Here is a 23,680-nt window from a genome sequence, read left to right on the forward strand (position 1 = left end):
ATGTCAGTTGACAAAACCTGCGTGGATTTCCATCAGCCCCACTGTCATGCATTTGGTTGCTTCTTAAATCCTTTTTGCCATTTGTAGTTAAAACATTGTTTGATGCACTAATATGGATATCATTATTTATAAGCAAAATTGTGCATTAGAATATGAGAGTTTTTAAATTAAATATTAAATATGGAGAATATACTGGTAAGAGGTGTGCAAATATGGGGATAAATTTTGTGGAGCTTTTATTGAATAAGAAGAAAAGAATAAGACGTTAGATTCGGAAAAGCAAGAATACTCAACATTAGCAATGTGAAGGAAGAACAACTGTGAAGCTGGCATTCGACCTTGGAGCAAAGAAACCCAGGGAGGCAGCCGCTCCGCTTCCTTTCCCTGTCCACCGCTTGCAGGGGCTGTGGCGCAGGTTCACCACAAGGAAGTTTTATTAAAGGCCGTACATGCAAAAGAAGTAAACAGCCGTCGGGGACAGAGCACTGCAAGTCCCGGCTCGGCCCAGCTTAGGGGAAAACTGAGGAACGATTTCAGGCAGAAATTTGAAAGAAATATGTTTGCAGTCAAAGAGAACTTGAGTTGCAATAAAACAGAACAAACAGAACCTATGAAGTAGAGAGCACCAGAGACCCTGCTAGCTACTGTGCGTCCATGGTTCTGAGAGCCGCCGTGAGTGAATACCTTGTTGACGATGTTGTCTCACGTGTGGACAGAGGAGACCTCGGACTGGAAGTGCTGATCCTGCCCCCGACTCGCCAGCCCTGGCCAGCTCTCCAGCCCCACAGCAGCCCACCAACCGGCGGGCCCTCACTGCCTCTAGCTGCCATGCTGAACAGTCGCTCTTGCTGGTTTGAGAGTAGAAAAAAGAGTCAGAGGGCTTCTAATTTTGAGCTTAATTCCCCGGGTCTCAGGGGTTCCATCTCCTGTGGTTCTGCGGTTCTGTCTCCTCTCTGGATGGCCTGACTCTCCGACACACAACGCAGAGAGGTACCTTACAGACCCAAGAACATCTCCACCAGGGCTCTTTCTGTTTCTGTTCCCCCGGAAGGACTTCACTTGTAATGACTAAGCTGCCTAGACTGGAAAGCACGCTGCCTGTCCTCACCTTCCTCTGAGTCAGGCTTGGGGAGTTTCATCCAGTCTTTCAGTGGTTACAGAAGGAAAACAGATTTGTCTTAACTTTTTATTTTGTTTGGGGTACAGAGATTAACAATGTTGTGATGGTCTCAGGTGAAAAGCAGAGGGACCCAGCCATACATATAAGAGTATCCCTTCTCCCCCAGACCCTCCTCCCATCCAGGCTGCCGCGTGACACTGAGCAGAGCTCCCTGTGCTCTGCAATAGGTCCTTGTCCGTGACCCAGCTATACACAGCAGTGTGTACACGTCCATCCCACACAGACACCGCCTGGGAGACAGCAACAAGACGAAGTAGAGAGATGGGTGCCTTAGTTTAGACTGGCCGCTATCTTGTATTTCTGAACTCAGGGGATGGCAGTTGTGGGAAGAAAATAGGCAGGTTGACACACAGGCGCCTCACCTGGTCCCCTCTCAACCATGCCTTTCCACCCAGCCACATCAACTTGCAACCAGCAGAGGTGTCTTCCTTATTCTAATGGTCCATTGGCCATCATTCTTAGGTTTTAGAATTACTGTGAGTTTTCATCTTTTTTTATATGTCTTTATATGTACTTAGGGTGGAAAGCTGGGAAAAGAATTATTACTGGCACAAGATGTATTATTCCTAAATAACTGAAAAGAATTATTAGCTTTATAGGGTATGTATTATTGCATTTTTGGATGAAGAGCTTGAAAGTGTTTATGTCACTAAAAAAATTCAGTTGGTAACACATCATACATATTTTATGACAAAAATGTTTTATTCACGAGGAAACATTTTGATCAATGAAAGGTCAGTAGAGATGGCATTTACTGACTTCAGACAAATTTAAGAATCACATGCTTCTCTTTATTGTAAATAGATTCATTTCCCTTCGTGATTAAAATTCTGAAAAACCTCAACGCAAATGAGAAAATATGCATAGCAAGGAAAAGAATAAGAGCAAGAGCAACACCAGACGATGCCAGACCCACGACACAGGTCAAAGTCAGCGTACGGCTACACGGCCAGGTTAGTGTGGAGCCAGCCCTGGAAACTCTACCCTCAAAAAGGGACCACGGGAGACACTGTGTTTGATTATCTGAGATAAATCTGACACGTGGGACATGTATTCTGGGCAAAGGACTTGGAAGAACAGCCTCATGTCACCAGTGAGGTTAATGTTTTTATGCTATGAGCGAGTCTGAGCCATGAGGCGCCTGTACGCAGGGCGTGACAGCTGTCTCTTCCGGCACAGAGAGAGCTAGGGCGAGAGCCAGCACCGGAGCAGGTGCAGGCAACCCGCCTCCTCCTGTAAAAACTGCTGCAGCCACACTGCACCAACTCAGGGGCAGCTGGGGGGAGTGCAGTCCCGGGGCAGGGAGGCCGGACCACAGCCCAGACCAGACCTACCTTTACGGGAGAGGGTCAGTGGCCATTCCAGAGCATGCTGTTGAGGCAGAGACCAAAAGCTCAGACCGACACCTCCGAGAACAAAGGCCCTGGGTCCCGCGGTCTTGAACGCTCTGGTGTCTGGCTTTCAGTTGATGGGGAAGGGTTTCCACGAACATCATGCCCAGGCCCCGGTGGGCTCTTAGGAGGCCTCTGGGGGGACAGATCAGTCCACGCGGCAGAGGATGGAGAGGGGATGGGAGGGGCCGCAGTGACCCGCAGGTCACAGCGGGTAAACTTATATGCTTGAAAGCTTAGGGTGGTGAAAGTTTGGGGAGGGAGCAAGGACCTTTTAGTACTAAAGGACTTAGATGAGAACCTGCGACAGGGTGAGAGAAAGGTCAGAAGTGCGGACCAGCAGCCAGAGGTGGGGAGCGTGGAGTCGTGATGACATTCAGTCAGCTTTGGATGTCAGCGAAACGCAAATGCCCGTGTGATACCAGGGGTGAATCGTATCATCGCTTTCTCCCAGCTCCGAGCACCAGACCGTGTTCCCCTTTCAAGGAGAGCAGACCCTGCCATAGAAGAGAACGGTTTGGGTTTTGTTGTGTCTGATGAAGAAGAGAAAAGGGCGGTTAGCATTAAATGTCTCCCAGGACGGTGAGGACTTTTCCATGCCGACAACCCCACTGGCTGCGACTGCCTGGGTGCCATTTTCATCCACCTCCACAAAGGTTTTATGGACAACTTTTGACAGGTACAAACTGGGACTTGGAGAGATTCCAGTAAGGTCAGCCTTCGTTTCATCAAAGATATCCGTGACGCCCATGTCTTGTAGAATAGGGTTGAGATCGTAGCTGTCTTCCAGGGTGAACCGAGGGAAGGAGACAGCTACTCTTTTTTCTGACATATTTTCTGAACTGCTCCAGGCCACGAGTTTTTCGTAGGTGATATTCCTTTCAAGCTACAAGAGGAAGAAAATCATGTTCAAGGTCAGATGATGAGCTTGCAAAGGATGCCTACACACTTCGAGGGGGGCCTGAGCCTATTTCCACCGCTGGTAACAGTCCTCAAGGTCTTTGCTCAGAATCCTCTGATTTCATTTAAAAGTCCTCCAAGAAAATCTCTTTCCTCTTTAAAAGATACCAGAAAATTTGGATTCCTCTGTTCTTTGGTGTCTGACAGGTTAGTGTTCAATGCCCCACAAAGCTCATTTGATTACGTCAGGTGAGCTTGACCAATCCTTAATATTCTGAAGTTCAACCTCCTCTTTTATAGAACAGAGATAACACCACTGGGGTTTTGCAAGGATTGAGCAAACTAATGTGCGTAAAGTGCTTTCCATGATGCGCTGCGCTCAGTCGCTCAGTCATGTCGGGCTCTCTGAGGCCTCAAGGACCGTAGCCCACCAGGCTCCTCTGTTCATGGGATTTTCCAGGCGAGAACAGCGGAGTGGAGGGCCATTTCCCTCTCCAGGGGGTCTTCCCAGCCCAGAGGTGGAAGCCGCGTCTCCTGTGTCTCCTGCATGGCAGGCGGGCTCTTTACCACTGAGCGCCCTGGAAAGCCCCCACGTAGTGCTCTCGTGATGAGCGTGGAATGAGTCATCATCTTCATTGTCACACCTGTTCCCCCATAGCCCTGTATTTCTGTCTCACTTTCTCTCTTCCCCACCCCCACCCCCCCAAGCTGGACTTTTATTAATTCCCCAGCCTTTACTAATTCCCATTTCACAAGTAATCTGCTTCAACATCAGCATCTCCACTGCTGTCCAAGCACAAGGACCGAGGAAGAGGACTGAGCTAAAGGGTCTCTAACTGAGCTACAGCAAAATAGTGTGAGAAGAGGCCAGACGTCAGGATATTCAGGAAAAAGGAAAAGTTTCTTCATTTTTGCAGTTCTCAAGTTCCTCGGCTTCCAGATCCCTTGGTCTGGAAAAATAACTGCAGAGAACCATGAAATGAGCAAAAAAGTCCTATCTAATATTTTTGGCATTTGTTCTTTAGTTCTCAACAAATGAGAAATAAATATCTCATGAATTCAGATTCGTATGTATTCTCTGATTCTCTGATAGCCCAGATACCATCCTTCCTCAAGATGATATGATGAAATATGGTGTGTGTGTGTGTGTGTGTGTGTTAGACGCTCAGTATTGTCTGATTCCTTGCAACCCCATGGACTGTGGCCTGCCAGGCTCCTCTGTCCATGGGATTCTCCAGGCAAGAGTACTGGAGTGGGGTGCCATTCCCTTCTGCAGGGGATCTTAACGACCTAGAAATTGAACCCGGGTCTCCTGCCCTGCCAGAGAAGGCCATGGCACCCCACTCCAGCACTCTTGCCTAGAAAATCTTCTGGATGGAGGAGCCTGGTAGGCTGCAGTCCATGGGGTCGTGAAGAGTCGGATAGGACTTAGCAACTTCACTTTCACTTTTCACTTTCACGCACTGGAGAAGGAAATGGCAACCCACTCCGGTGTTCTTGCCTGGAGAGTCCCAGGGACGGGGGAGCCTGGTGGGCTGCCGTCTGTGGGGCTGCACAGAGTCGGACACGACGGAAGCGACTCAGCAGCTCCTGCATTGCAGGTGGATTCTCGACCATCTGAGCCACAAGGGGAGCCCCAAAATACGCTGTCGTCACTGTTGCTCGGTCACTCAGTTGTGTCTGACTCTCTGCGACCCCGTGGACTGCAGCTGCAGAGATGTGCAGATGGAGACCTACCTCTTCCAGGGCCTTCCGGTTGTCCGCAGAGCCGGACGGCAGCAGCACGACCATGTCAAGCTTCCCCTTCGTGTACGGAAGCTCCAAGATCTGAGCCTTCAGCTCTTCCACGAAGCCGATTCTGAACAGCCCGTTCTGGTTCATCATTTTCACGTTCTTCTTTTCACTCTGAGGCAGACAAGGTAGAAAGTCACAACATGGCCACAAGAAGCTCACAAACCCACACAGTCCCCAACTTCCCTGAAAACATGGTCCGAGCAGATGAGAAGGGGCTTCCCCCAAAAGTTCAGAGCCACAGGGGTCCAGTCTAACGAAGCCTTCTGCCCACTGACCAGGTGGCCCTTACTTTGCCAACATCCCGTCTTTCCGTGGTTTTGGTAGGCTCTTCAGCTCCTAAGAGCCCTTGTTGGTAAGATGTCCATCCGGGTGTCTATCCGCAGCCTCGCCAGCTGAAACCAGCCCTGCCAGCTCCCTCGTCCTTACCTGCTCCACCCCAGCCTCTGGCCTCCCAGGACGCTGTATCCCTACGGGCCTGGATGGCCCCACAGAAGCATCAGTGGGAAACTTGGTTAAACACTAAGCTTCTGGGTACTAAATAACAACTCCTGCCACCTGGGCTTCTGCCAGAGGAAAGAGCGCCGTAAGCCTCATGACAGCCTCACAGTGCGCGGCAGGTCACCAACCAACAGAGGAGCACGCACCATGCTGGAGAGAGCAGCACAGCTATTCTTGTGCAGAAAGTTAGAAAGTGCATAAGAATAGAAAAATGTAAATACCATCTCTCTCTCCTGGCATCACCTATGCTGATAGATAAACGCATGTTCCCTAGTGGGTCTCTTTCTGTGCATGTAGAATACTCATATATAGTTAGAAGTCATATAGAATAGACAAAATATAATGTATATAATATTGATAATACATATTTGCCCTTTCAAAATCAGGAACACAGGTTTTTGAGGCAAATACACATGTGAACCGTAACACATGAATTTGGCTGAGTAACCTTTGCATTTTTTCCCCCTGGACTCCTAAGTAGGACTAATAATAACACCTATTTCCATAATGTCATTTTGGGGAAGAAGTGAAATAATGAAGGAAAAATGCTCAGTGCAGCACCTAGCACAGACCGCTCCGTAAACTTTAGGCACTGGTTTTCATTAATAAACAAACGCTCTTGTAAACGCCAGTCGCAGCCCAGAGACCTAAGTTTAGATGTGAGTATACATACTGCCCATCACTCCGTGGAAACTCTGAATGAATATCTAGAAAACTGTGCTCTGGTACCTCACTTAGAGAGAAAACAGCATCAACCGTGTTTTCGCAGTCAAAATATTTCTCCCATTTGGCCTTGAAGTAGACAGCGTTCACCAGCACCAGCACAGTCTCATTGTTGATACTGTCCTTGCTGAAGAGTTCCTTGATTTTACCTTAAAAAAAGTATCCAGAGAACATCTTAAATATGAATTGTAGCAAAAGTACTCAAGTAGACAGATTTTTTAAAATGCAGTTTAGTATTCCCAAAACTAAAGTATGTCTCATGCAGGAAGTAATCCAAGAAAACTGGTGGTGGTTTAGTCGCCCAGTCATATCCAGCTCATGGACTGTAGCCCGCCAGGCTCCACTGTCCATGAGATTTCCCAAGCAAACATACTGGAGTAGAAAGCCAATTCTTTCTCCAGGGATCTTCCTGACCCAGGGTTCAAACCCAGGTCTCTTGCATTGCAGGTGGATTCTTTTTTTTTTTTTTTTTTTCTTTTTTAATTTATTTATTTATTTTTAATTTTTACTTTACAATTCTGTATTGGTTTTGGCATAGATTGACATGAATCCACCACAGGTGTACTGAGCCACCAGGGAAGCCTAATCCAAGAAAACTAAACCCCCAGAAAAGGCAGACATGGCAGTTTCAGATTGAAAATATTCTTCCATTTTTTTTGAACTCAAATTATACATCACCATCATTCCTTCACTCAGAAAATACCTGTAAATCTAGGTAAAAGTTGGCAAGAATTAGGATCTTATTTCTATTTCCCTCTGAATAAACAGATTCTATTCACCATTTTTCTACTGACCCTTAAAGAAACAGGGAACTAGTTGACATCCTGCTGGTATTGTACTTGGCTAAAAGGCATCTCACCTTTATGATGGAGCAAAGGACCAGAAATAAGTACTCACGGCATCTAAGCATTTTAACTATTTGACACTTGCACAGCAAGCTTCGGACCCAATCCGCACACGTGAGCATCTGGTCCCAACGGACCAGTGATCTGCAAAGCTGGGCTGACTGTTTTCTTTTAAATGGAAAAGAACACCACCTCCAATGTGTTGGGTCTTTCTTACCTTGGGATTGAGATTCCACCCAGAAGTTAATTTCTTGCCTGGATTTTTCAGTGTCTTTCCGAAAATCAACACTTTCGACTGTCGTGTGGTAAAACTGAATCACACCATCTAAGTATTCCTGATAAATTGGGATAAATGGAAATAGTGACATAAAATCATACAATTATGCTAATAGTTTAGGAGTGAAGCAGTCGTGAGAAGCCTAATGAGAAAGAAGTGCCTAGTCATTTATCCTGGGCACATGGGGTCTCTATCTACCCCCAGACTTAATTACAGAGACATTTCATTTCCTGTAGTGTTAACTGAGGGTATAGAATGCTTATTAGGGAGCAGAGTCCATAGTTAGAACGACACTAGCTTTCCCACCAGACTTGGACATTCCATTTGCGGAGACTCACAGCTCAGCTGGTAAAGAATCTGTCTGCAGTGCAGGAGACCCCAGTTCGATTCCTGAGTTGGGAAGGTTTCCTGGAGGAGGTCATGGCAACCCACTCCAGCATTCTTGCCTGGAGAATCCCCGTGGAGAGGAGGCTGGGGGGCTACAGTCCATGGGGTCACAAAGAGTCGGACACAACTGAGTTACTAAGCACAGCACAGGACAAACAGCAAGTAACTTTAGAGGCTTTGCTGTAACACGCTTTCAGTTGTTAAGAATTAGAACACTGATTAATTGTACTGTACAGAGTTTCTATTCACAGTGATGAAAACGTTTTGGAAATAGGGTAATCATTACACAACACCGTGAATACAACTAATGCCACCGAACTGCATACTTAGAAATGGTTAAAATGGCGATTTTTATACTATAGATATTTTACCACAATTTTAAGGTATTTTCTAATGTAATATACCGAAATCACTGCTGTGAGCATTTTTAATAAGTGAGTTTTTATATTTCAATAAAGCTAGTTTTTTTTTAAAAAAAAAAACATAAAATCTCATTTCCATTATAAGAGAACATACTAATTTTGGTCCAAGGACGCGACCCCGCCCCTTAAACACACCCCTGAAGCTCGTGTCCCGCCTGTGCATTGCTCACGCCCGCTCACGCTCACTGCGGCTCACTCGCTCTCTCCAGTGGCAAGGGAGGAAACTGAAGCCCGGGTTCAGCAGTGTCTTTCTCTAGTTCCAAAGCCTTTAGCCACAGAGACAGAACTTGCGCCTTTTGGCGCCAGTCAGTCTCCTTCGGCGACATTGCACCGCATCTTAAAATGAGTACAATTTCATAGGCAGGTGGCCTGATCGTGGCAAAAAGGGGGGTTTTAGAGAAGCGCTTTGAGCGGTGAGGGAGGGACCAGCTGGGAGAGGAGGTACCAGTGCCTCTACCGGGCACCGTGAGTGGGAAAGGCCGTCAAGGTCACAGGAGAGAGCATCCTTACCAAACCCACACGAGCTCCAGGCCTGCAGAGGCTGTCAGTCATGCGGCCCTCCCCTCCCCGCCCACTCCCGTCCGTCAGGGGGTCTCCTAAAGCGTGCAAGTGGAGAACTGGGAGGAGGGCGACAGAAAGTGTGGGGGAGAGAGAGACAGGTCCTGGACATCCCGGCATCACCTCCTCCCGTCAGAGGTTTGGGCTCTAGACAGCAGGTGAGAAATCCAGCTCCCTGATGGTTTTGAAATAGTAAGTCAAAGGGTGGTTTTAATCAGCAGTCTCGCCTAACTCACCGGGCAGATTGGGAATTCTCGCTCCCCATAAAGCCTGTTGGCAATACTCAGGGTGTAATCGACTTTGATCCTGGCTAATTTGGAGAGAAGCTGCCCGAAATAGCAGCTGAGCAGTCCACTCTCATCCTTTGAAGACTCGGTCTAACAAAAGAAGAAATAAAACGTGGTCTTAAATAAAACGTGATCTTAAATAAAACGCGATCTTAAATAAAACGCGTTGTCTCCTAAAGCAAGCTGTCGTTTCACGTTGTTACCAGGTGGGGGAGCAAGCGGAGAAGCAGCGAGGGACGGAGGGTGGGCGTGGCCCCTGTCCTGGCACCCACGGTGGATCAAGGTCAGGTGGGAAATACAGAAGTGGGGACTCCACAAAGCACGCTGCATTTTGGATGAGCGTGCCTTGTTTTTCTCTGTTTTCAAAAAGAGTCAAGAAAGAATCTTAAACTCCCTAACGTAGGAGGGTATATAAACTGGAGCATATCTTCACAGTTCCTGGTAACCTCCAGAGTCAGTACAGATGCCAGCAGGAAACAGCAGAAGTGGAGAGAGCGTCGTGGGGAGCTGCTTCCCGCAGCCCGTCCTCCTCAGCCTAGCTCCATCCTGGGGAACCGTGGCCTGTAACCCTAGGTGAGTCCTGGGACTATGGTCTGAGCAGACGATTCCAGATCCTACTCTTTACAGCCAAGGACACATAAGACGCGCAGTCAGAAAGGAACTGGGTCATTTGGGATCACTGCTGCGGCTGTGGCTGCTAAGGTCTGCCAGGATCTCAGGGAGGAGAAAGGACTGTGGTCTCGCACCGGGCAGCCCGGAGGAGCGCTTTGGACGGAGGGGCCGGGTTCATGGTGGCCCACCTGCAGCGTCAGGGACCCCGCCACTTCCTTCTGCCCTTCCAGGTTGCTGTCGGCAGGCCCTTCTTGCTCTGCTTTTTTCAGGCAGGGATCCGGCTCGCTCCCTTTATTCTGGGAAAATTCGTTGAAGTGCAGTACCTGCGCGAGAGTGGAGATGGGGTCTTTAGACCGCAAACAGCAGGAAGGCTGAACAGCTTCAGAAACATTTTGTTACGTGGCGATGATAAGGGTTATAGAGTTAGACAAAATAATCATTAACGGCCTAAATAACGGTTTAAAGAAAGGTGGCAGCTGGGGAAGGACAGGGTGGGACGCTCTAAGAGAGCAGAATGGAGGCAGGTATATTCCCTCATGTAAATTAGACGGCCCGGGAGAACTTGCTGTCTGACCAGGGAGCTCGGCCTGGGGCTCTGTGACAGCCGAGAGGGGTGGGATGGGAAGGGGGTGGGAGGGAGGTTCGGGAGGGAGGGGACAGTGTGTACCTGTGGCTGATTCAAGTTGATGTTTGGCAGAAACCAACACAATATTGAAAAGCAATTATCCTCTAATTTAAAATAAATTTTCAAAAAGAGAGAAAGGTGCATGTTTCTTTTGAGTCAGGCTGTGAAGTGGGAGGATGGGAAGTAAGCAGCTCGCTGCGCCCTGCACTTAAGGAAGAGAGTAGCCAAGCTAGAAGAGCAGCAAGGCATCCACAAGTCACGCTTGGCTGCGAGGTGGCCTGAACTGACTAGAAGTGTGAACTACACATCAGATTTTGAAGACTTAGTATGAAAAAAAAAGAATATAAAATATTTTATTTCAATGTTTTAACTGATTGCATTTGATATGATAATATTTTCAAGGTATTGGGTTAAATAATATATATTATTAAAATTAGTCTCTATTTTTATACTTTCTCAGCATGGCTACTAAAAAGGTTTTAATTACATATGTGGCTTAGATTCTATTTGTGTTAGACGGCGCTGACCTAGAGCTTCAAATCAGTAGAGCAGAAGATAAGTTATCCAGAGCTTTGCAGAAAAATGGGAGACAAGGGAGGCATCTGGCATTGTCAGGGTAGGTCTGCTGTGACACCCAAGAGCCTGGAGAAGGAGCATCTGAAACCTGGCCTGGAGGAGGCCGATTGCACTCTAGCCAAGTGTGGCTAATGGAATAAGGGGGGGTGTGTCTGTCTGTGTGTGTGTGTGTGTGTGTGTGTGTACACGCGCTCGCGCGCGGGCATGCTAAGTCATGTCCAACTCTTTGTGATCCCATGGATTGTAGCCCGCCAGACCTCTCTGCCCATGGGATTCTCCAGGCAAGAACACTGGAGTGGGTTGCCATTCCCTTCTCCAGGGGACCTTCTGGAGAAGACTGAACCTGCACCCTGCGTTCCCTGCGTTGGCAGATTCTTTACCACTGTGCCACCTGGGAAGGAGTAACACGCCAAATCAAAGCACATAAATAAAGCAGAGTGGCCCCAAACGCCTGCTGCCTCAATGCAGTACTTCACTCTTCCATTTCAGGGACCCAGCTGTGCACACACTGAACCTCTGCCCTCTGCACTAGAGTGGGGAATTGTAGGGCTGGCCTCGGGAGCCTGTGGCTTACTGCAGGGCATTCATTCATTCTACACATCTGTTCTGGATTGCTGCTCTAGGACAGAGTCCTGCCCTCTGAGACGCTACATTCTAGTGGGAGAGGCATGAAATAGGAATTGGTTGCTCTAGGCGGTATGTCAGAAGATGGAAAATGCGTGTAGGGGAAAGCAGCTGGGACAAGAAGGACTCTCACAGCGTTGGGGGTCAGTATGCAGCCTTAAGGGGGTTTCCCGGTGCCTCAGATGGTAAAGAATCTGCCTGCAGTGTGGAAGACCCAGGTGCAATCCCTTGGTCAGGAAGATCCTCTGGAGAAGGGAACAGCTACCCACTCCAGTATTCTCTTGCCTGAAGGGTCCCATGGACAGACGAGACTGGAGGGCAATAGTCCATGGGGTCACAAAGAGTAGGACAGGACTGAGCAACTAACGCACACACACACGCTCGCGCACACACACACACGCGCGCGCACACACACAGGTGCGCACACACACATGCGCGTGCACATGCACACACACAGACACACGTGCACACACGCACACACAGGCACACACACACGCACACACACAGATGCACACACAGCCTTAGATTGAGAAATCAAAGTCAATCTGTTTGAGAAGGTGAACTCTGATCACAGTCCTGAAGCGGAGATTAAGTTCTAAATCAGTCACCTAGGGGCATGGGATGGAGCAAAGGCCCTGAAGCAAGAGTGGGTGTGGATTTCCCAAGGAAGGGGTGGCCAGAGAGAAGGGAGGCGAGGGAGAGAGAGTCGCCAGGTTACCCCGAACCCGGACCCCCAAACCCTCACAGGCCATTGGAAGAACTCAGGCTTCTGTCATTAGGGAAATGGAAGTCCAGGTTTTGAGCCAGCAGGAAACAGGATCTGACTCTGGTTTTAAGGGATCTTCCTGGCACCAGGGTTGAGAACACTGACAGTGGAAGCGAGGCCACTCGAGAGGAATCTGGGTCCAGCCGTCAGGGGCAGGCGTCAGGGAGGCGGTGGGGAGGCCGAAGCCTTAGACACATTTCACAAGAAAAGCCAGCCGTCCTTTCTGACAAACTTGATGTGCAGTGAGAGAGAAAGTCAAGGAGGACACCAGAATCTCTCACCACTGGACACATAGCTGGTGCTTAATACATTTTTATTTAATGGAATGAGTGAGAGAGAAAACACACGCACATATTAAAAATACTGGCGGTATCAGTATCAATAATTACATAGAGAAAACGCACCAGCCATGTAGACAGACAAGGGCTTCCCTGGCGCTCAGTGGGGAAAGACCTGCCGACAAAGCGCAGGGAAGACGCGGGTCGATCCTGCATCGGGAGGATCCCCTGGAGAAGGGAAGGCAACCCACTCCAGTGCTCTTGCCTGGGAAATCCCTGGCGGGCTCCAGCCAATGAGCTTGCCAAGAGTCAGACGCGACTGGAGTGGCTGAGCACGCATGCAGACAGACAGAGGAAGGAGAGCAGCTGTCAGGTAGGTGAGATGGAGCAGGCGTCCTCAGGGAGCCCCCTGAGCCTGGAAGGACGGTTGGATTGAAGAGAAAGCAGGGCGTGCGCCGCAAATGAATCTGGGAGCAAATGCCGTTCCCAGCAAGCCCAGGGCGCAGGGAACAGTCAGGCTTGCCGAGGAATCGGGCCGACTCTGCGCCCGGACGCGGAGCGCGGTCCGCACCTGGTCGATCTGGCGCGCGCTGCCGCTCCTGGCCCCCAGGCGGACCATGCCGAGCGCGGCCGAGAGGCTCAGCGGGCAGAAGAAGATGTTCTTCCGACAGTCATCTGTGCTGATCTTTTGGAACAGATCAAAGCAAAACTTGGTATTTGCTGCGATGAGAGAGTCCATTGTGAATCTGATGACTGTCTGAAACAAACAAGAAAACAAAACAAAAGAGAGAAAACCGGTCATCAGGGCACTGTGGGTAAACAGTTGTCCTTTTAAACACCCAAGACACAACCACACACCATTAGTCATTGTGTCATTAAAAACTGGAAAACTAAGGTCATTATCCTCGTGGTGTATACAGAGAGATGTGGATATTGGTATTGACTCAGATAGAGATCTATATTCATTAAGTGGTATGAATTGCTACAAACTGGGTGACTTAAATTACAAAAATGGATTTTCCCACGGTTCTGGAGGCCAGAAGTCCAAAACCAAGGAGTTTTCCGGAGACTCTCAGGGAAGATCCGTCGCGTGCGTCTCCCCCAGCCCCCCTGGCAGCAGTCCTTGGCTTGTGGAGACATCACTCTGACCTCGGCCCCCATCTACATGTCGCCTTCTTCCTCGTGTCTTCTGTGTGTGTCACATACAGACACTCGCCTTTGGTTTAAGGCTCACCCTAATCCAGCACGAACTCGCCTTAGCTTGTTTACATCTGCAAAGACCCTACTTCATATAAGGTCTCATTCACGGGTACGGGGGATTAGCGTTTAAACATATCTTTAGGGAAGTTCTACCTACTTTGTTGTAGAACTGCCTTTGATTAGGTAAATAAAGTCAAAGGCTACCATTTCCTCAAGGTCAAGTTGACAACCAAGGCCATTCCACCTCCTCCTAAGTGTTTCCCCAGTTCCCTCCCCTCTGTGTTTTACAACGTCAGAAACATCCAGCTGGTCATCCAGGGCCATGTCCACTGGAACCTTCTCACCTCCTGACTCATTCCACATGCAGCCTAGAAGACACGGGGCTCTGAAGTCACTGGCATTGTTCAAGATGATAAGCCTTGAAAGATCTTGGAAGGTTTAGAATTCATTAGTGGCTCTAAACCTTGCCCACCAAAAGTCTATTCCAGAAGAATCAAGAGACTCTTAAGCCTTCAGCTTGGACCCATCCCTCTCAGATGAGATGTCCTTTCTTCCATCTTTTTGCCTGTGACTACTGTGGTGTTCCAAGATGGAGATATAAGCCCTCTTATTTGTGTTTTTACCACTAGACTTGAGGCCCACAGTAAGTGTTAGGAAATAGTTACTGCACCTTTAGCATCTTCCCAGTTTAGACCTGTTTTTAGGGGTTTTTTTTTTGCATTTTTCATTGACCACACTACGCGACATTTGGGAGTTCCCCAACTAGAGATCGAACCCGAGCCCCCGCCCTGGAAGTGCTGAATCCCAGCCAGTGGGCCGCCAGCCAAGTCCAAGTATGGACCTTTTTAGCCTATAAACCCTAATTCAAAAAGATAGCATTAGGCAACTTTTTAAAACTGTGCCAGATGTATGTTTTATATATATTAGCTTTAATCCTACTCTGCAAGTTAGATACTGCTGCTGCTGCTGCTAAGTCGCTTCAATCGTGTCCGACTCTGTGTGACCCCATAGACGGCAGCCCACCAGGCTCCGCCATCCCTGGGATTCTCCAGGCAAGAACACTGGAGTGGGTTGCCATTTCCTTCTCCAGTGCATGAAACTGAAAAGTGAAAGTGAAGTCGCTCAGTTGTGTCCTACTCTTAGCGACTCCATGGACTGCAGCCCACCAGGCTCCTCCATCCATGGGATTCTCCAGGCAAGAGTGCTGGAGTGTGTGCCATCGCCTTCTCCTGGGTGAGAGACTATCACCCCCTTCTTAGAGATGATGAAACTGAGGAATTAAATCCCACTTGTGGACTTCTCTGGTGTTCCAGTGGTTAGGAATTCTATTACCAGTGCCAGGGACATGGGTTCGGTCCCTGGTCCGGGAAGACCCACCGTGCCTCGAGAAGCTGGGCCCGAGAGGCGATGACTGCGCCTCTGCCCCTCGAGCCTGTGCCCCACACAGGAAGCCGCCTCCACGCACCGCAGCCAGAGACTGCCCGCGTGCAGCAACCAAGGCCCAGCACAGCCAGAGTAAATTAGTCGGTTTTTTATACCTTCCACAGATTTATCCAAATCAAGCTCCCACTACTGTATTCACCGGTTCTGCTAAGTTGCCCTTCGATGTCGGATCTGCTGACCACACACTTGTCTGCTGCATAAGGGCACTTTCTCCTCTTGCTTTAGCTTTTGGTCCATTTTTAAAGTCACATTTTTTTTCTGCCAAATTTGTCCATAACTGTGTTTCTCATTTTGTGCTATTAATACTGGGTTCCGGTAAGGTTTCCAAGAAACCTGTTCCCGGTGCATCTGGAAATTCAATAATGCCTCACACCTCAGAAAGCTAAACTTGGTGTGTTGAAAAGTATCTTTACCTCCAACACATTCTGCCTATAAGCACAGCTCATGTAGTGACAAGTCAACTAAGAAAGTAGAGAAATCAAATAAATTTTAAAATATATGAGTTGAGGGGATTTCACAGGCTTTTGTAAATCATAAAATTTTGGATAAAAAATAGCTTTATGTTTTTTAAAGCCTTGGCTGTACAACCAATGTTGATATTTGATCAAAATCTTTGGAATGGGAACTTCCCTGGAGGTCCAGTGGTTAGACTCTGCACTCACAACACAGAGGGCATAGTTTCAATCCCTGATCAAGGAACTAAGATCCCAAATGCCACACGGCCTAGCCAAAAAACAAGTTTGGTATCAAGGGAGTGGAAGGTCATGGACATTCTGGCTATTTATTCCCTGCTATTAAAAGAAGATTTGAGACAGACAATATTGAAGAGAAAAATGGACTTGGATTAAAAGACTGAATGATCCCAAGCCAGCCCTTGGCTCCCAGCTGTTTGCACAGCATCACCTTGTTCCCTGGTGTGGATGTGGCCCAGAATGAAAGGGTGTTGGTTTCTGGCATGACAACGCACAGACCTCAACAATTAGTGTCTTACCTGCTTTAAAAAAGAGCAGGGTTGTTCATGCCAGCCACTCCCTTCTTCCCCAGATTAAAAAAATAAACGAGGCTGGCAGAGGTGAGGGAACCCGTACACAATGACACACTGGCAGAGAAAAGATGAGGCTGAGCCATCCCCCTGCCTGTGCCTGTTCTCGCTGAATGTACTGCTTTGGGCCTCATTTCTCATTCTGGAATTATCTTTACTCTGCAGAGCAGCCCCACCCCAGCCCCCCACCCCCACCTACCACCACCACCAAACTCTCTCTGCCCATTTGTGCGTAAAGAACAAGGAATCTGGATTTCCCTGGTGGCCCAGGGACTAAGAACCTGCCTGGCAATGCTGTGAACTAAGACCCCCCGTGCCACGGAGCACCTGAGCCCTTGTGCAACTACGGAGCCCACAGGCCACGACTAGCGAGTCCATGTGCTGCAGTGAGAGATCTCATGTGACACCGCCAGGACACAATGCAGCCAGATAAACAAATAAAAGTTAAAAGGAAAAGAACATGGAATCTGCACGCAATTTGGTGAACTTTGCATGAGTTCCCTAACGTGGCTCCAACTACTATCTTGTTCTTTCTTTCCCTGAGCATTAACCAAGGTAGCTGTGATAGCAAGAAAAACTGAGACAAACCTAGACAGCATATTGAAAAGAAGGGACATTACTTTGCCAACAAAGGACCATCTAGTCAAAGCTCTGGTTTTTGCAGATGTCATGTACAGATGGGAGAGTTGGACCATAAAGAAAGCTGAGTGCCAAAGAGTTGATGCTTTCAAACTGTACTGAAAAAAGATTTTTGAGAGTCCCTTGGACTGTTAGGAGATCAAAAGAGTCAATTCTAAAGGAAATCAGTCCTGAATATTCATTGGAAGGACTGATGCTGAAGCTGAAGCTCCAGTACTTTGGCCACCTGATGCAAAGAACTGACTCATTAGAAAAGACCGTCATGCTGGGAAAGATTGAGGGTGGGAAGAGAAGGGGACCACAGAAAATGAGATGGTTGGATGTCAGCACTGACTCAATGGACATGAGTTTGAGCAAGCTCCGAGAGATAGAGAAGGACAGGAAAGCCTGGCGTGCTGCAGTCCATGGGGTCACAAAGAGTTGGACACGACTGAGTGATGGAACAGCAACAACCCCATAGGCCAGTTCTAAGCCTCCACAGCAGACAGCAGAGATTCACACCACCTCCCCTCCCAAGGCAGAGATGAAAGGGCAGTAAGAGAAGAGTGCCCTGAGAGCGGCAGTGAATATTGATGGCTCTGTGTGAGCATCTATAATAGGGAGAACCCTTCTGGCTTCATGTGAAAGTGAAGTGAAAGTCACTCAGTCTGTCCAACTCTTTAAGACCCCATGGACTTACACAGTCCATAGAATTCTCCAGGACAGAATACTGGAGTGGGTACCCTTTCCCTTCTCCAGGGGATCTTCCCAACCCAGGGGCTGAACCCAGGTCCCCCACATTGCAGGCGGATTCTTTACCGGCTGAGCCACAAGGGAAGCCCCCAAAGCGGCTCAGTCCTGTGCAGCTCTCTGCGGTCCCAAGGACTGTAGCCCACCAGGCTCCTCTGTCCATGAAATTCTCCAGGCAAGAGTCCTGGAGTGGGTTGCCATTTCCTTCTCCAGGGGATCTTCCCAGCCCAGGGATGGAACCTGGGTCTTCCACATTGCAGGCGGACACTTTTACCCTCTGAGCCACCTGACTTTATACAAAATTCTAAAATATGGAAAACATGAGCACTGAATAACTTCATTAAATGACATGGCAGTCATCTACTGGGTTTTTTTTTTTTAATTAGAAACTGGCTAAATCTGACAATGATCTACTTTTCTGATAAGCAAGCGTTTGTGACGTTCTCCCGCTGGCTTAGTCGCTGAGTATGAAAAGATAAATTGCACAAGACAGTTTCTGCCTTTGAGAAATCCACGCTGTATTACAGAACAGGCTTCCCTGGTGGCTCCGCGGTAAGGAACCCACTGCCAGTGCAGGGGGCTCAGAGCCGACCCCGGGTTGGGAAGATCTGCGGGAGAAGGAAATGGCAACCCACTCCAGTATTCCTCCCTGGGAGTCTCATGGGCAGAAAAGCCTGGCGGGCCACAGTCCTTGGGGTCACAAAGAGTCAGAGACGACTGACCAACTAACACTTTATGTACATACATATACATGTCACATATTTTATTTTAATTCTCTTGATTTTTAAAAGTGAAGTGCAGTTGTTTGCAATGTTGTACTGATTTTGGGTGTGTAGCACAGTGATTCAGCTATATAAGTGAATTATTTTTCAGGTTCTTTCTTCTTAGAGGTTACTACAAACCTATTACTACTACAAACCTATATGCAGGTCAGGAAGCAGCAGTTAGAGCTGGACATGAACAACATTCTGGCTCCAAATCGGGAAAGGAGTACGTCAAGGCTGTGTACTGTCACCCTGCTTATCTAACTTATATGCAGAGTACATCATGCAAAATGCCAAGCTGGATGAAGCACAAGCTGGAATCAAGATTGCCGGGAGAAATATCAATAACCTCAGATACGCAGATGACACCACCCTTATGGCAGAAAGTGAAGAGGAACTAAAGTGTCTCCTGATGACAGTGAAAGAGGAGAGTGAAAAAGTAGCCTTAAAATTCAATATTCAGAAAACTAAGATCATGGCATCCAGTCCCATCACTTCATGGCAAATAGATTGAGAAACAATGGAAACAGTGACAGACTTTATTTTGGGGCTCTAAAATCACTGCAGATGGTGACTACAGTCATGAAATTAAAAGACGCTTTCTCCTTGGAAGGAAAGTTATGACCAATCTAGACAGCATATTAAAAAGCAGAGACATTACTTTGTCAGCAAAGGTCCATCTAGTCAAGGCTATGGTTTTTCCTGTGGTCATGTATGGATGTGAGAGTTGGACTATAAAGAAAGCTGAGCACCGAAGAATTGATGCTTTTGAACTGTGGTGTTGGAGAAGACTCTTGAGAGTCCCTTGGACTGCAAGGAGATCCAACCAGTCCATCCTAAAGGAGATCAGCCCTGGGATTTCTTTGGAAGGAATGATGCTGAAGCTGACACTCCAGTACTTTGGCCACCTCATGCAAAGAACTGACTCATTGGAAAAGACCCTGATGCTGGGAAAGATTGAGGGCTGGAGAGGGGGACGACAGAGGATGAGATGCTTGGATGGCCTCACCGACTCGATGGATATGAGCTTGAGCAAGCTCGGGGAGTTGGTGATGGACAGGGAGGCCTGGTGTGCTGCAGTCCATGGGGTCACAGAGTCAGACACGCCTGAGTGACTGAACCACAGAATATTGATTCTATTTCCCCGTTGGGTCCTTGTTGGTTGTCTGTTTTATATGTAGTAGTGTATATACATATATAACTTTTTAAAGTTATATATAATTTTTAAATATGCTGTAAATATATTACTAAACATGGCAATTAATTGTTAGGCATTGCAAGTTTGTGTTTAACACAAGGGCTAAGGTTATATTCAAACTTCAAGAGTAACTTATCACAATGAAATCTGGCTCCAGATACAAACAGGACGTGTTCCCCAAACATTAACAGGAAGTACTTTATATCTAATCTAGAAAAGATCCACCACACAAGAAGCTTCTGTTTGGCTAGGTCTAAATCTAAAGGCTGATTGCTGATGTAAGCTGCCACTTAATAAACTACAACTTGAAAAACTTGTACATAATTTACCTCCGTTGTCATTATCTTTAGACTTGAAACAACTTTTTAGGAGAGAAAGGTCCCGCAAAAATCTATTCAGCTCAAGAAATTAGTACTACCTTCACCCATGATGACTTTGTAATAATAGCTACCACTTCATTTGAGCCTTCAATGTGACCAGCATTTCATAAACGTTGTCTGTAGTTCTCAAAACATCTCATAAGTCTAGAAAGTATCTTCATTGTACATCCAGCCATTAAGTGATGCAGCTGGTGTTCAAACCAGTCAGTTCAGCCCAAGTTCAAAGCCTCCCTCTTTCCTCCTGCATCTCGCTGCCCGTGGTCACAGATGACACTCTTGCTCCAGAGCAAACCTGAACACTCTATAATGACTGTTGCTGCTGCTAAGTCGCTTCAGTCGTGTCCGACTCTGTGTGACCCCATAGACGGCAGCCCACCAGGCTCCCCCATCCCTGGGATTCTCCAGGCAAGAACACTGGAGTGGGCTGCCATTTCCTTCTCCAATGCATGAAAGTGGAAAGTGCAAGTGAAGTCGCCCAGTCGTGTCTGACTCTCAGCGACCCCATGGACCGCAGCCCTCCAGGCTCCCCCGTCCCTGGGATTCTATGGGGAGAGAATCTAAAAAAGGGTAGATACAAGTATATGCGGGGCTTCCCCGGTGACGCTAGTGGTAAAGGACCCACCTGCCAATGCAGGAGACTCGGGAGGCCTGGGTTCGGTCCCTGGGTCAGGAAGATCCTCTGGAGGAGGGCATGGCAGCCCACGGGCAGGGCAGCCTGGTGGGCTACAGTTCATGGGGTCGCAAAGAGTCGAACATGATTTAGTGACTAAACACCACCACCATGGCTGGCAGGAGGTGTTATTGGGACTTAAATATGAAATTATGTAAGTCAGTCTGAATTTGAGATAAAAGGATTTGCAGTCTTGCAATTCCAATCTACATTTATGATGCATTTACACAGATTTCAATGCAATGTGGAAAAGATTTTCCAGCAAATATTCAATCTAGAGGAGAAATCCTGGGTAGATCACAGGAGTCTTGGAAGGACAGACAAACTAATGCCTCAGTTGCCCAAGGGCAGAGAGGTCAGTTCAGAACAGCCTTGACGGGTGCCATGCTGGGTGGTCCTTTCCTACAGCCCAGGTCCCCACTCAGAGACAACAGAACATATACCTGCTGGAGGCATCTTCCTGCCATAGGGTGTGTGGTGGGTCACTTGGTGTGGCCATTTTTAAAAAACAATTCTGTCACTGGGATTTACTTTATTCACAAAGCTGTGTTTGTTACAGGTGTGCAGCAAAGTGAGTCAGGTATACATATACGTATACATATCCTTGCTTGCTAAGTTGCTTCAGTTGTGTCCGACTCTGTGACCCCATGGACGGCAGCCCACCAGGCTCCTCTGTCCCTGGGGTTCTCCAGGCAAGAACACTGGAGTGGGCTGCCGTGGCCTCCTCCAGGGGGTCTTCCCGGCCCAGGGGTCCACCCATGTCTCCTGCATTTGCTGCCAGATTCTTTACTGCTGAGCCACCAGGGAGGCCAGCCATCGCTGGTGCTACTGAGCAAGTTTAATTCAGGGGAAAAAAGATATCACTTCAACAACAATAAAAAAGCATCATATTTTCTCCTATAATACTTCCCAGGTGAGTGACTTATTATTTAACCTCTGACGAAGTAGAAGAACTTTGATTCTCAAATTTGTTTTACAAATGGCAGAATGTCAGTAATGAGGTGCTTCCATCTGCACAATAAATTTGAGGGGGTTGTTGGTTTATTTTTGTTTAGTTTTTATTGAAATATAGGTGATTTTAAAAGTTCTGTTAGTTTCAGAAGTTCAGCAGAATGATTCAGTCGCATGCATACATACATCTATTTATTCAGGGGCATCCCCGGCGGCTCAGATGAGAAAGAATCTGCCTGCAGTGCAGCAGACCCTCAGATTCTTTTTTTATTATAGGTTATTACAAGATATTCAGTATGGTTCCCAGGGCTAAACAAGTTCAATAAATTTGAATTTTGCTCTCACAATACTGACAAATCAATTGCCTTTATTTTTCTGTGTACTTTCTAATCTTGCAACCATCTGTATATATGAAACATGCTTATACCCGTTCCCATGAAGCACACGCATTTGTATTTTTGTTTCCCTTATCACCCACCTGCAGTGAAATTCTTTACCACTGAGTAAAGATCCCGGGCTCCATCCCTGGGTCAGGGAGACCCCCTGGAGAGGAAATGGAACCCAGTCCAGTACTCTTGCCTGGAGAACCCCATGGACCGAGGAGCCTGGGGGCCTCCAGGCCACAGGGTCACAAAGAGTCAGGCACAGCTTAGCAACTGACCACATGATCAGCACGGTCAGCAACTGACCACACGCTGAGCACACCTCTTTGCTTCCAAAGCCTAATTCTCTTGAGGGTAGGCTCCATGTTTTTTATTCATCTTTGTATCCCATCATAAAGAATGATGGCATATGTGAGCACTTGCTTAATTTTTATAGATTTATTAGCTATCATTTACTTCTTTTCCATTGCAAGCAATTGTAATGCTTAAAATATTAGATGACAATTATTTCTTATTAACTGTATACATTCTGCAGGCAGCTGTAATCAATAGATATTATACAATAGGATCAACTTTTGATTAATTTCCTACTATATTAGAAATTATTCACTTATTAAAATATGATTTCCTTTAAAGTAAAAATTTTAAAGCTTAGATTAAACAGATTTTCTAGCAACCCAAAACATTGAGTGAACTTATTCTTACCTATATAGAATAGAAAGAAAAAATTTATATCCCCAAATTATTCCATGACTTATAATTTTTATAATTTCCACAAAGCTATTAAGAACCCAAGAATGAAATTCTAAGTTCACATAGGTGATACCATTCTACTGGAATAAATATAAAGCCTGGTTATAATTAAGTAAATGATAAACAATTTTTACACAAGAAATACTTGTGAGAGATACAGGTGTTGCCACATTTACAAAAAATTCAAACCATTGTAAAGCAAATTGCTCTGTTTTAAAAGTATTTGATTTAATAAAAATAAAATTACACAGACTTTGATTTCAATCAAGTCAGCTTTGGGTTTTGATCATTTAATGTAAAATTCCAGTGCAAAGTTCATCACAAAAAACAACAGGTAATGCTAGCATTTACCTTCTTGCCTTCAGAGTTGCTCCTAACAGCTGGCCAGGTAAGTTTCAATCCACACCCTGTCAGGAACGGAAATATATGAACTCTGCGCCTCCCACACTGGCCTTCTTCCAAGCACCATTTCGGCATCCGGGGTACAATTGTCATTGATTAATGACCAAAAAAAAGAAACGAAAGAAAAGGAATGTGTGTCCCACATTTTTAAACAAATTTTCACGCTCTGTGTCTTCAGCTAAATTAAACATTTAGCTTACTATTTGCATATTTCCTTTGATCTTTCTAATTGGGTCTCTTCATAGACACCTCATAGTAACTGCTGAACTGTACGTTTCAACCCAAGCCCTTATACTAGATGGAGATGCAAAGAACCATTTCACTTTACACCCATGTCTTGGACATTCTCTTACACTTAAATGTCTATAGTTCATTCAAAACTT

The 23,680-nt window shown here is 46.9% G+C and overlaps 1 protein-coding gene across 1 annotated transcript; it reads right to left on the reverse strand.

Moving 5' to 3' along the window:
* Positions 1–1,861: 1,861 nt before the first annotated feature.
* Positions 1,862–23,376, reverse strand: SERPINB12 (serpin family B member 12). The gene is made up of 8 exons (XM_040264260.1): positions 23,247–23,376; positions 13,315–13,500; positions 10,063–10,197; positions 9,212–9,352; positions 7,549–7,666; positions 6,493–6,635; positions 5,209–5,376; positions 1,862–3,457 (listed from the first exon to the last, which is right to left on the reverse strand). The coding sequence occupies exons 1-8, from the start codon at positions 23,370–23,372 to the stop codon at positions 3,053–3,055; spliced, it is 1,422 nt and encodes a 473-aa protein (XP_040120194.1). The 5' UTR covers positions 23,373–23,376; the 3' UTR covers positions 1,862–3,052.
* Positions 23,377–23,680: the final 304 nt, after the last annotated feature.

Source organism: Oryx dammah, unplaced genomic scaffold (genome assembly GCF_014754425.2).
Source record: "Oryx dammah isolate SB20612 unplaced genomic scaffold, SCBI_Odam_1.1 HiC_scaffold_22, whole genome shotgun sequence".
In the NCBI taxonomy this organism is placed as follows: Eukaryota; Metazoa; Chordata; class Mammalia; order Artiodactyla; family Bovidae; genus Oryx; species Oryx dammah.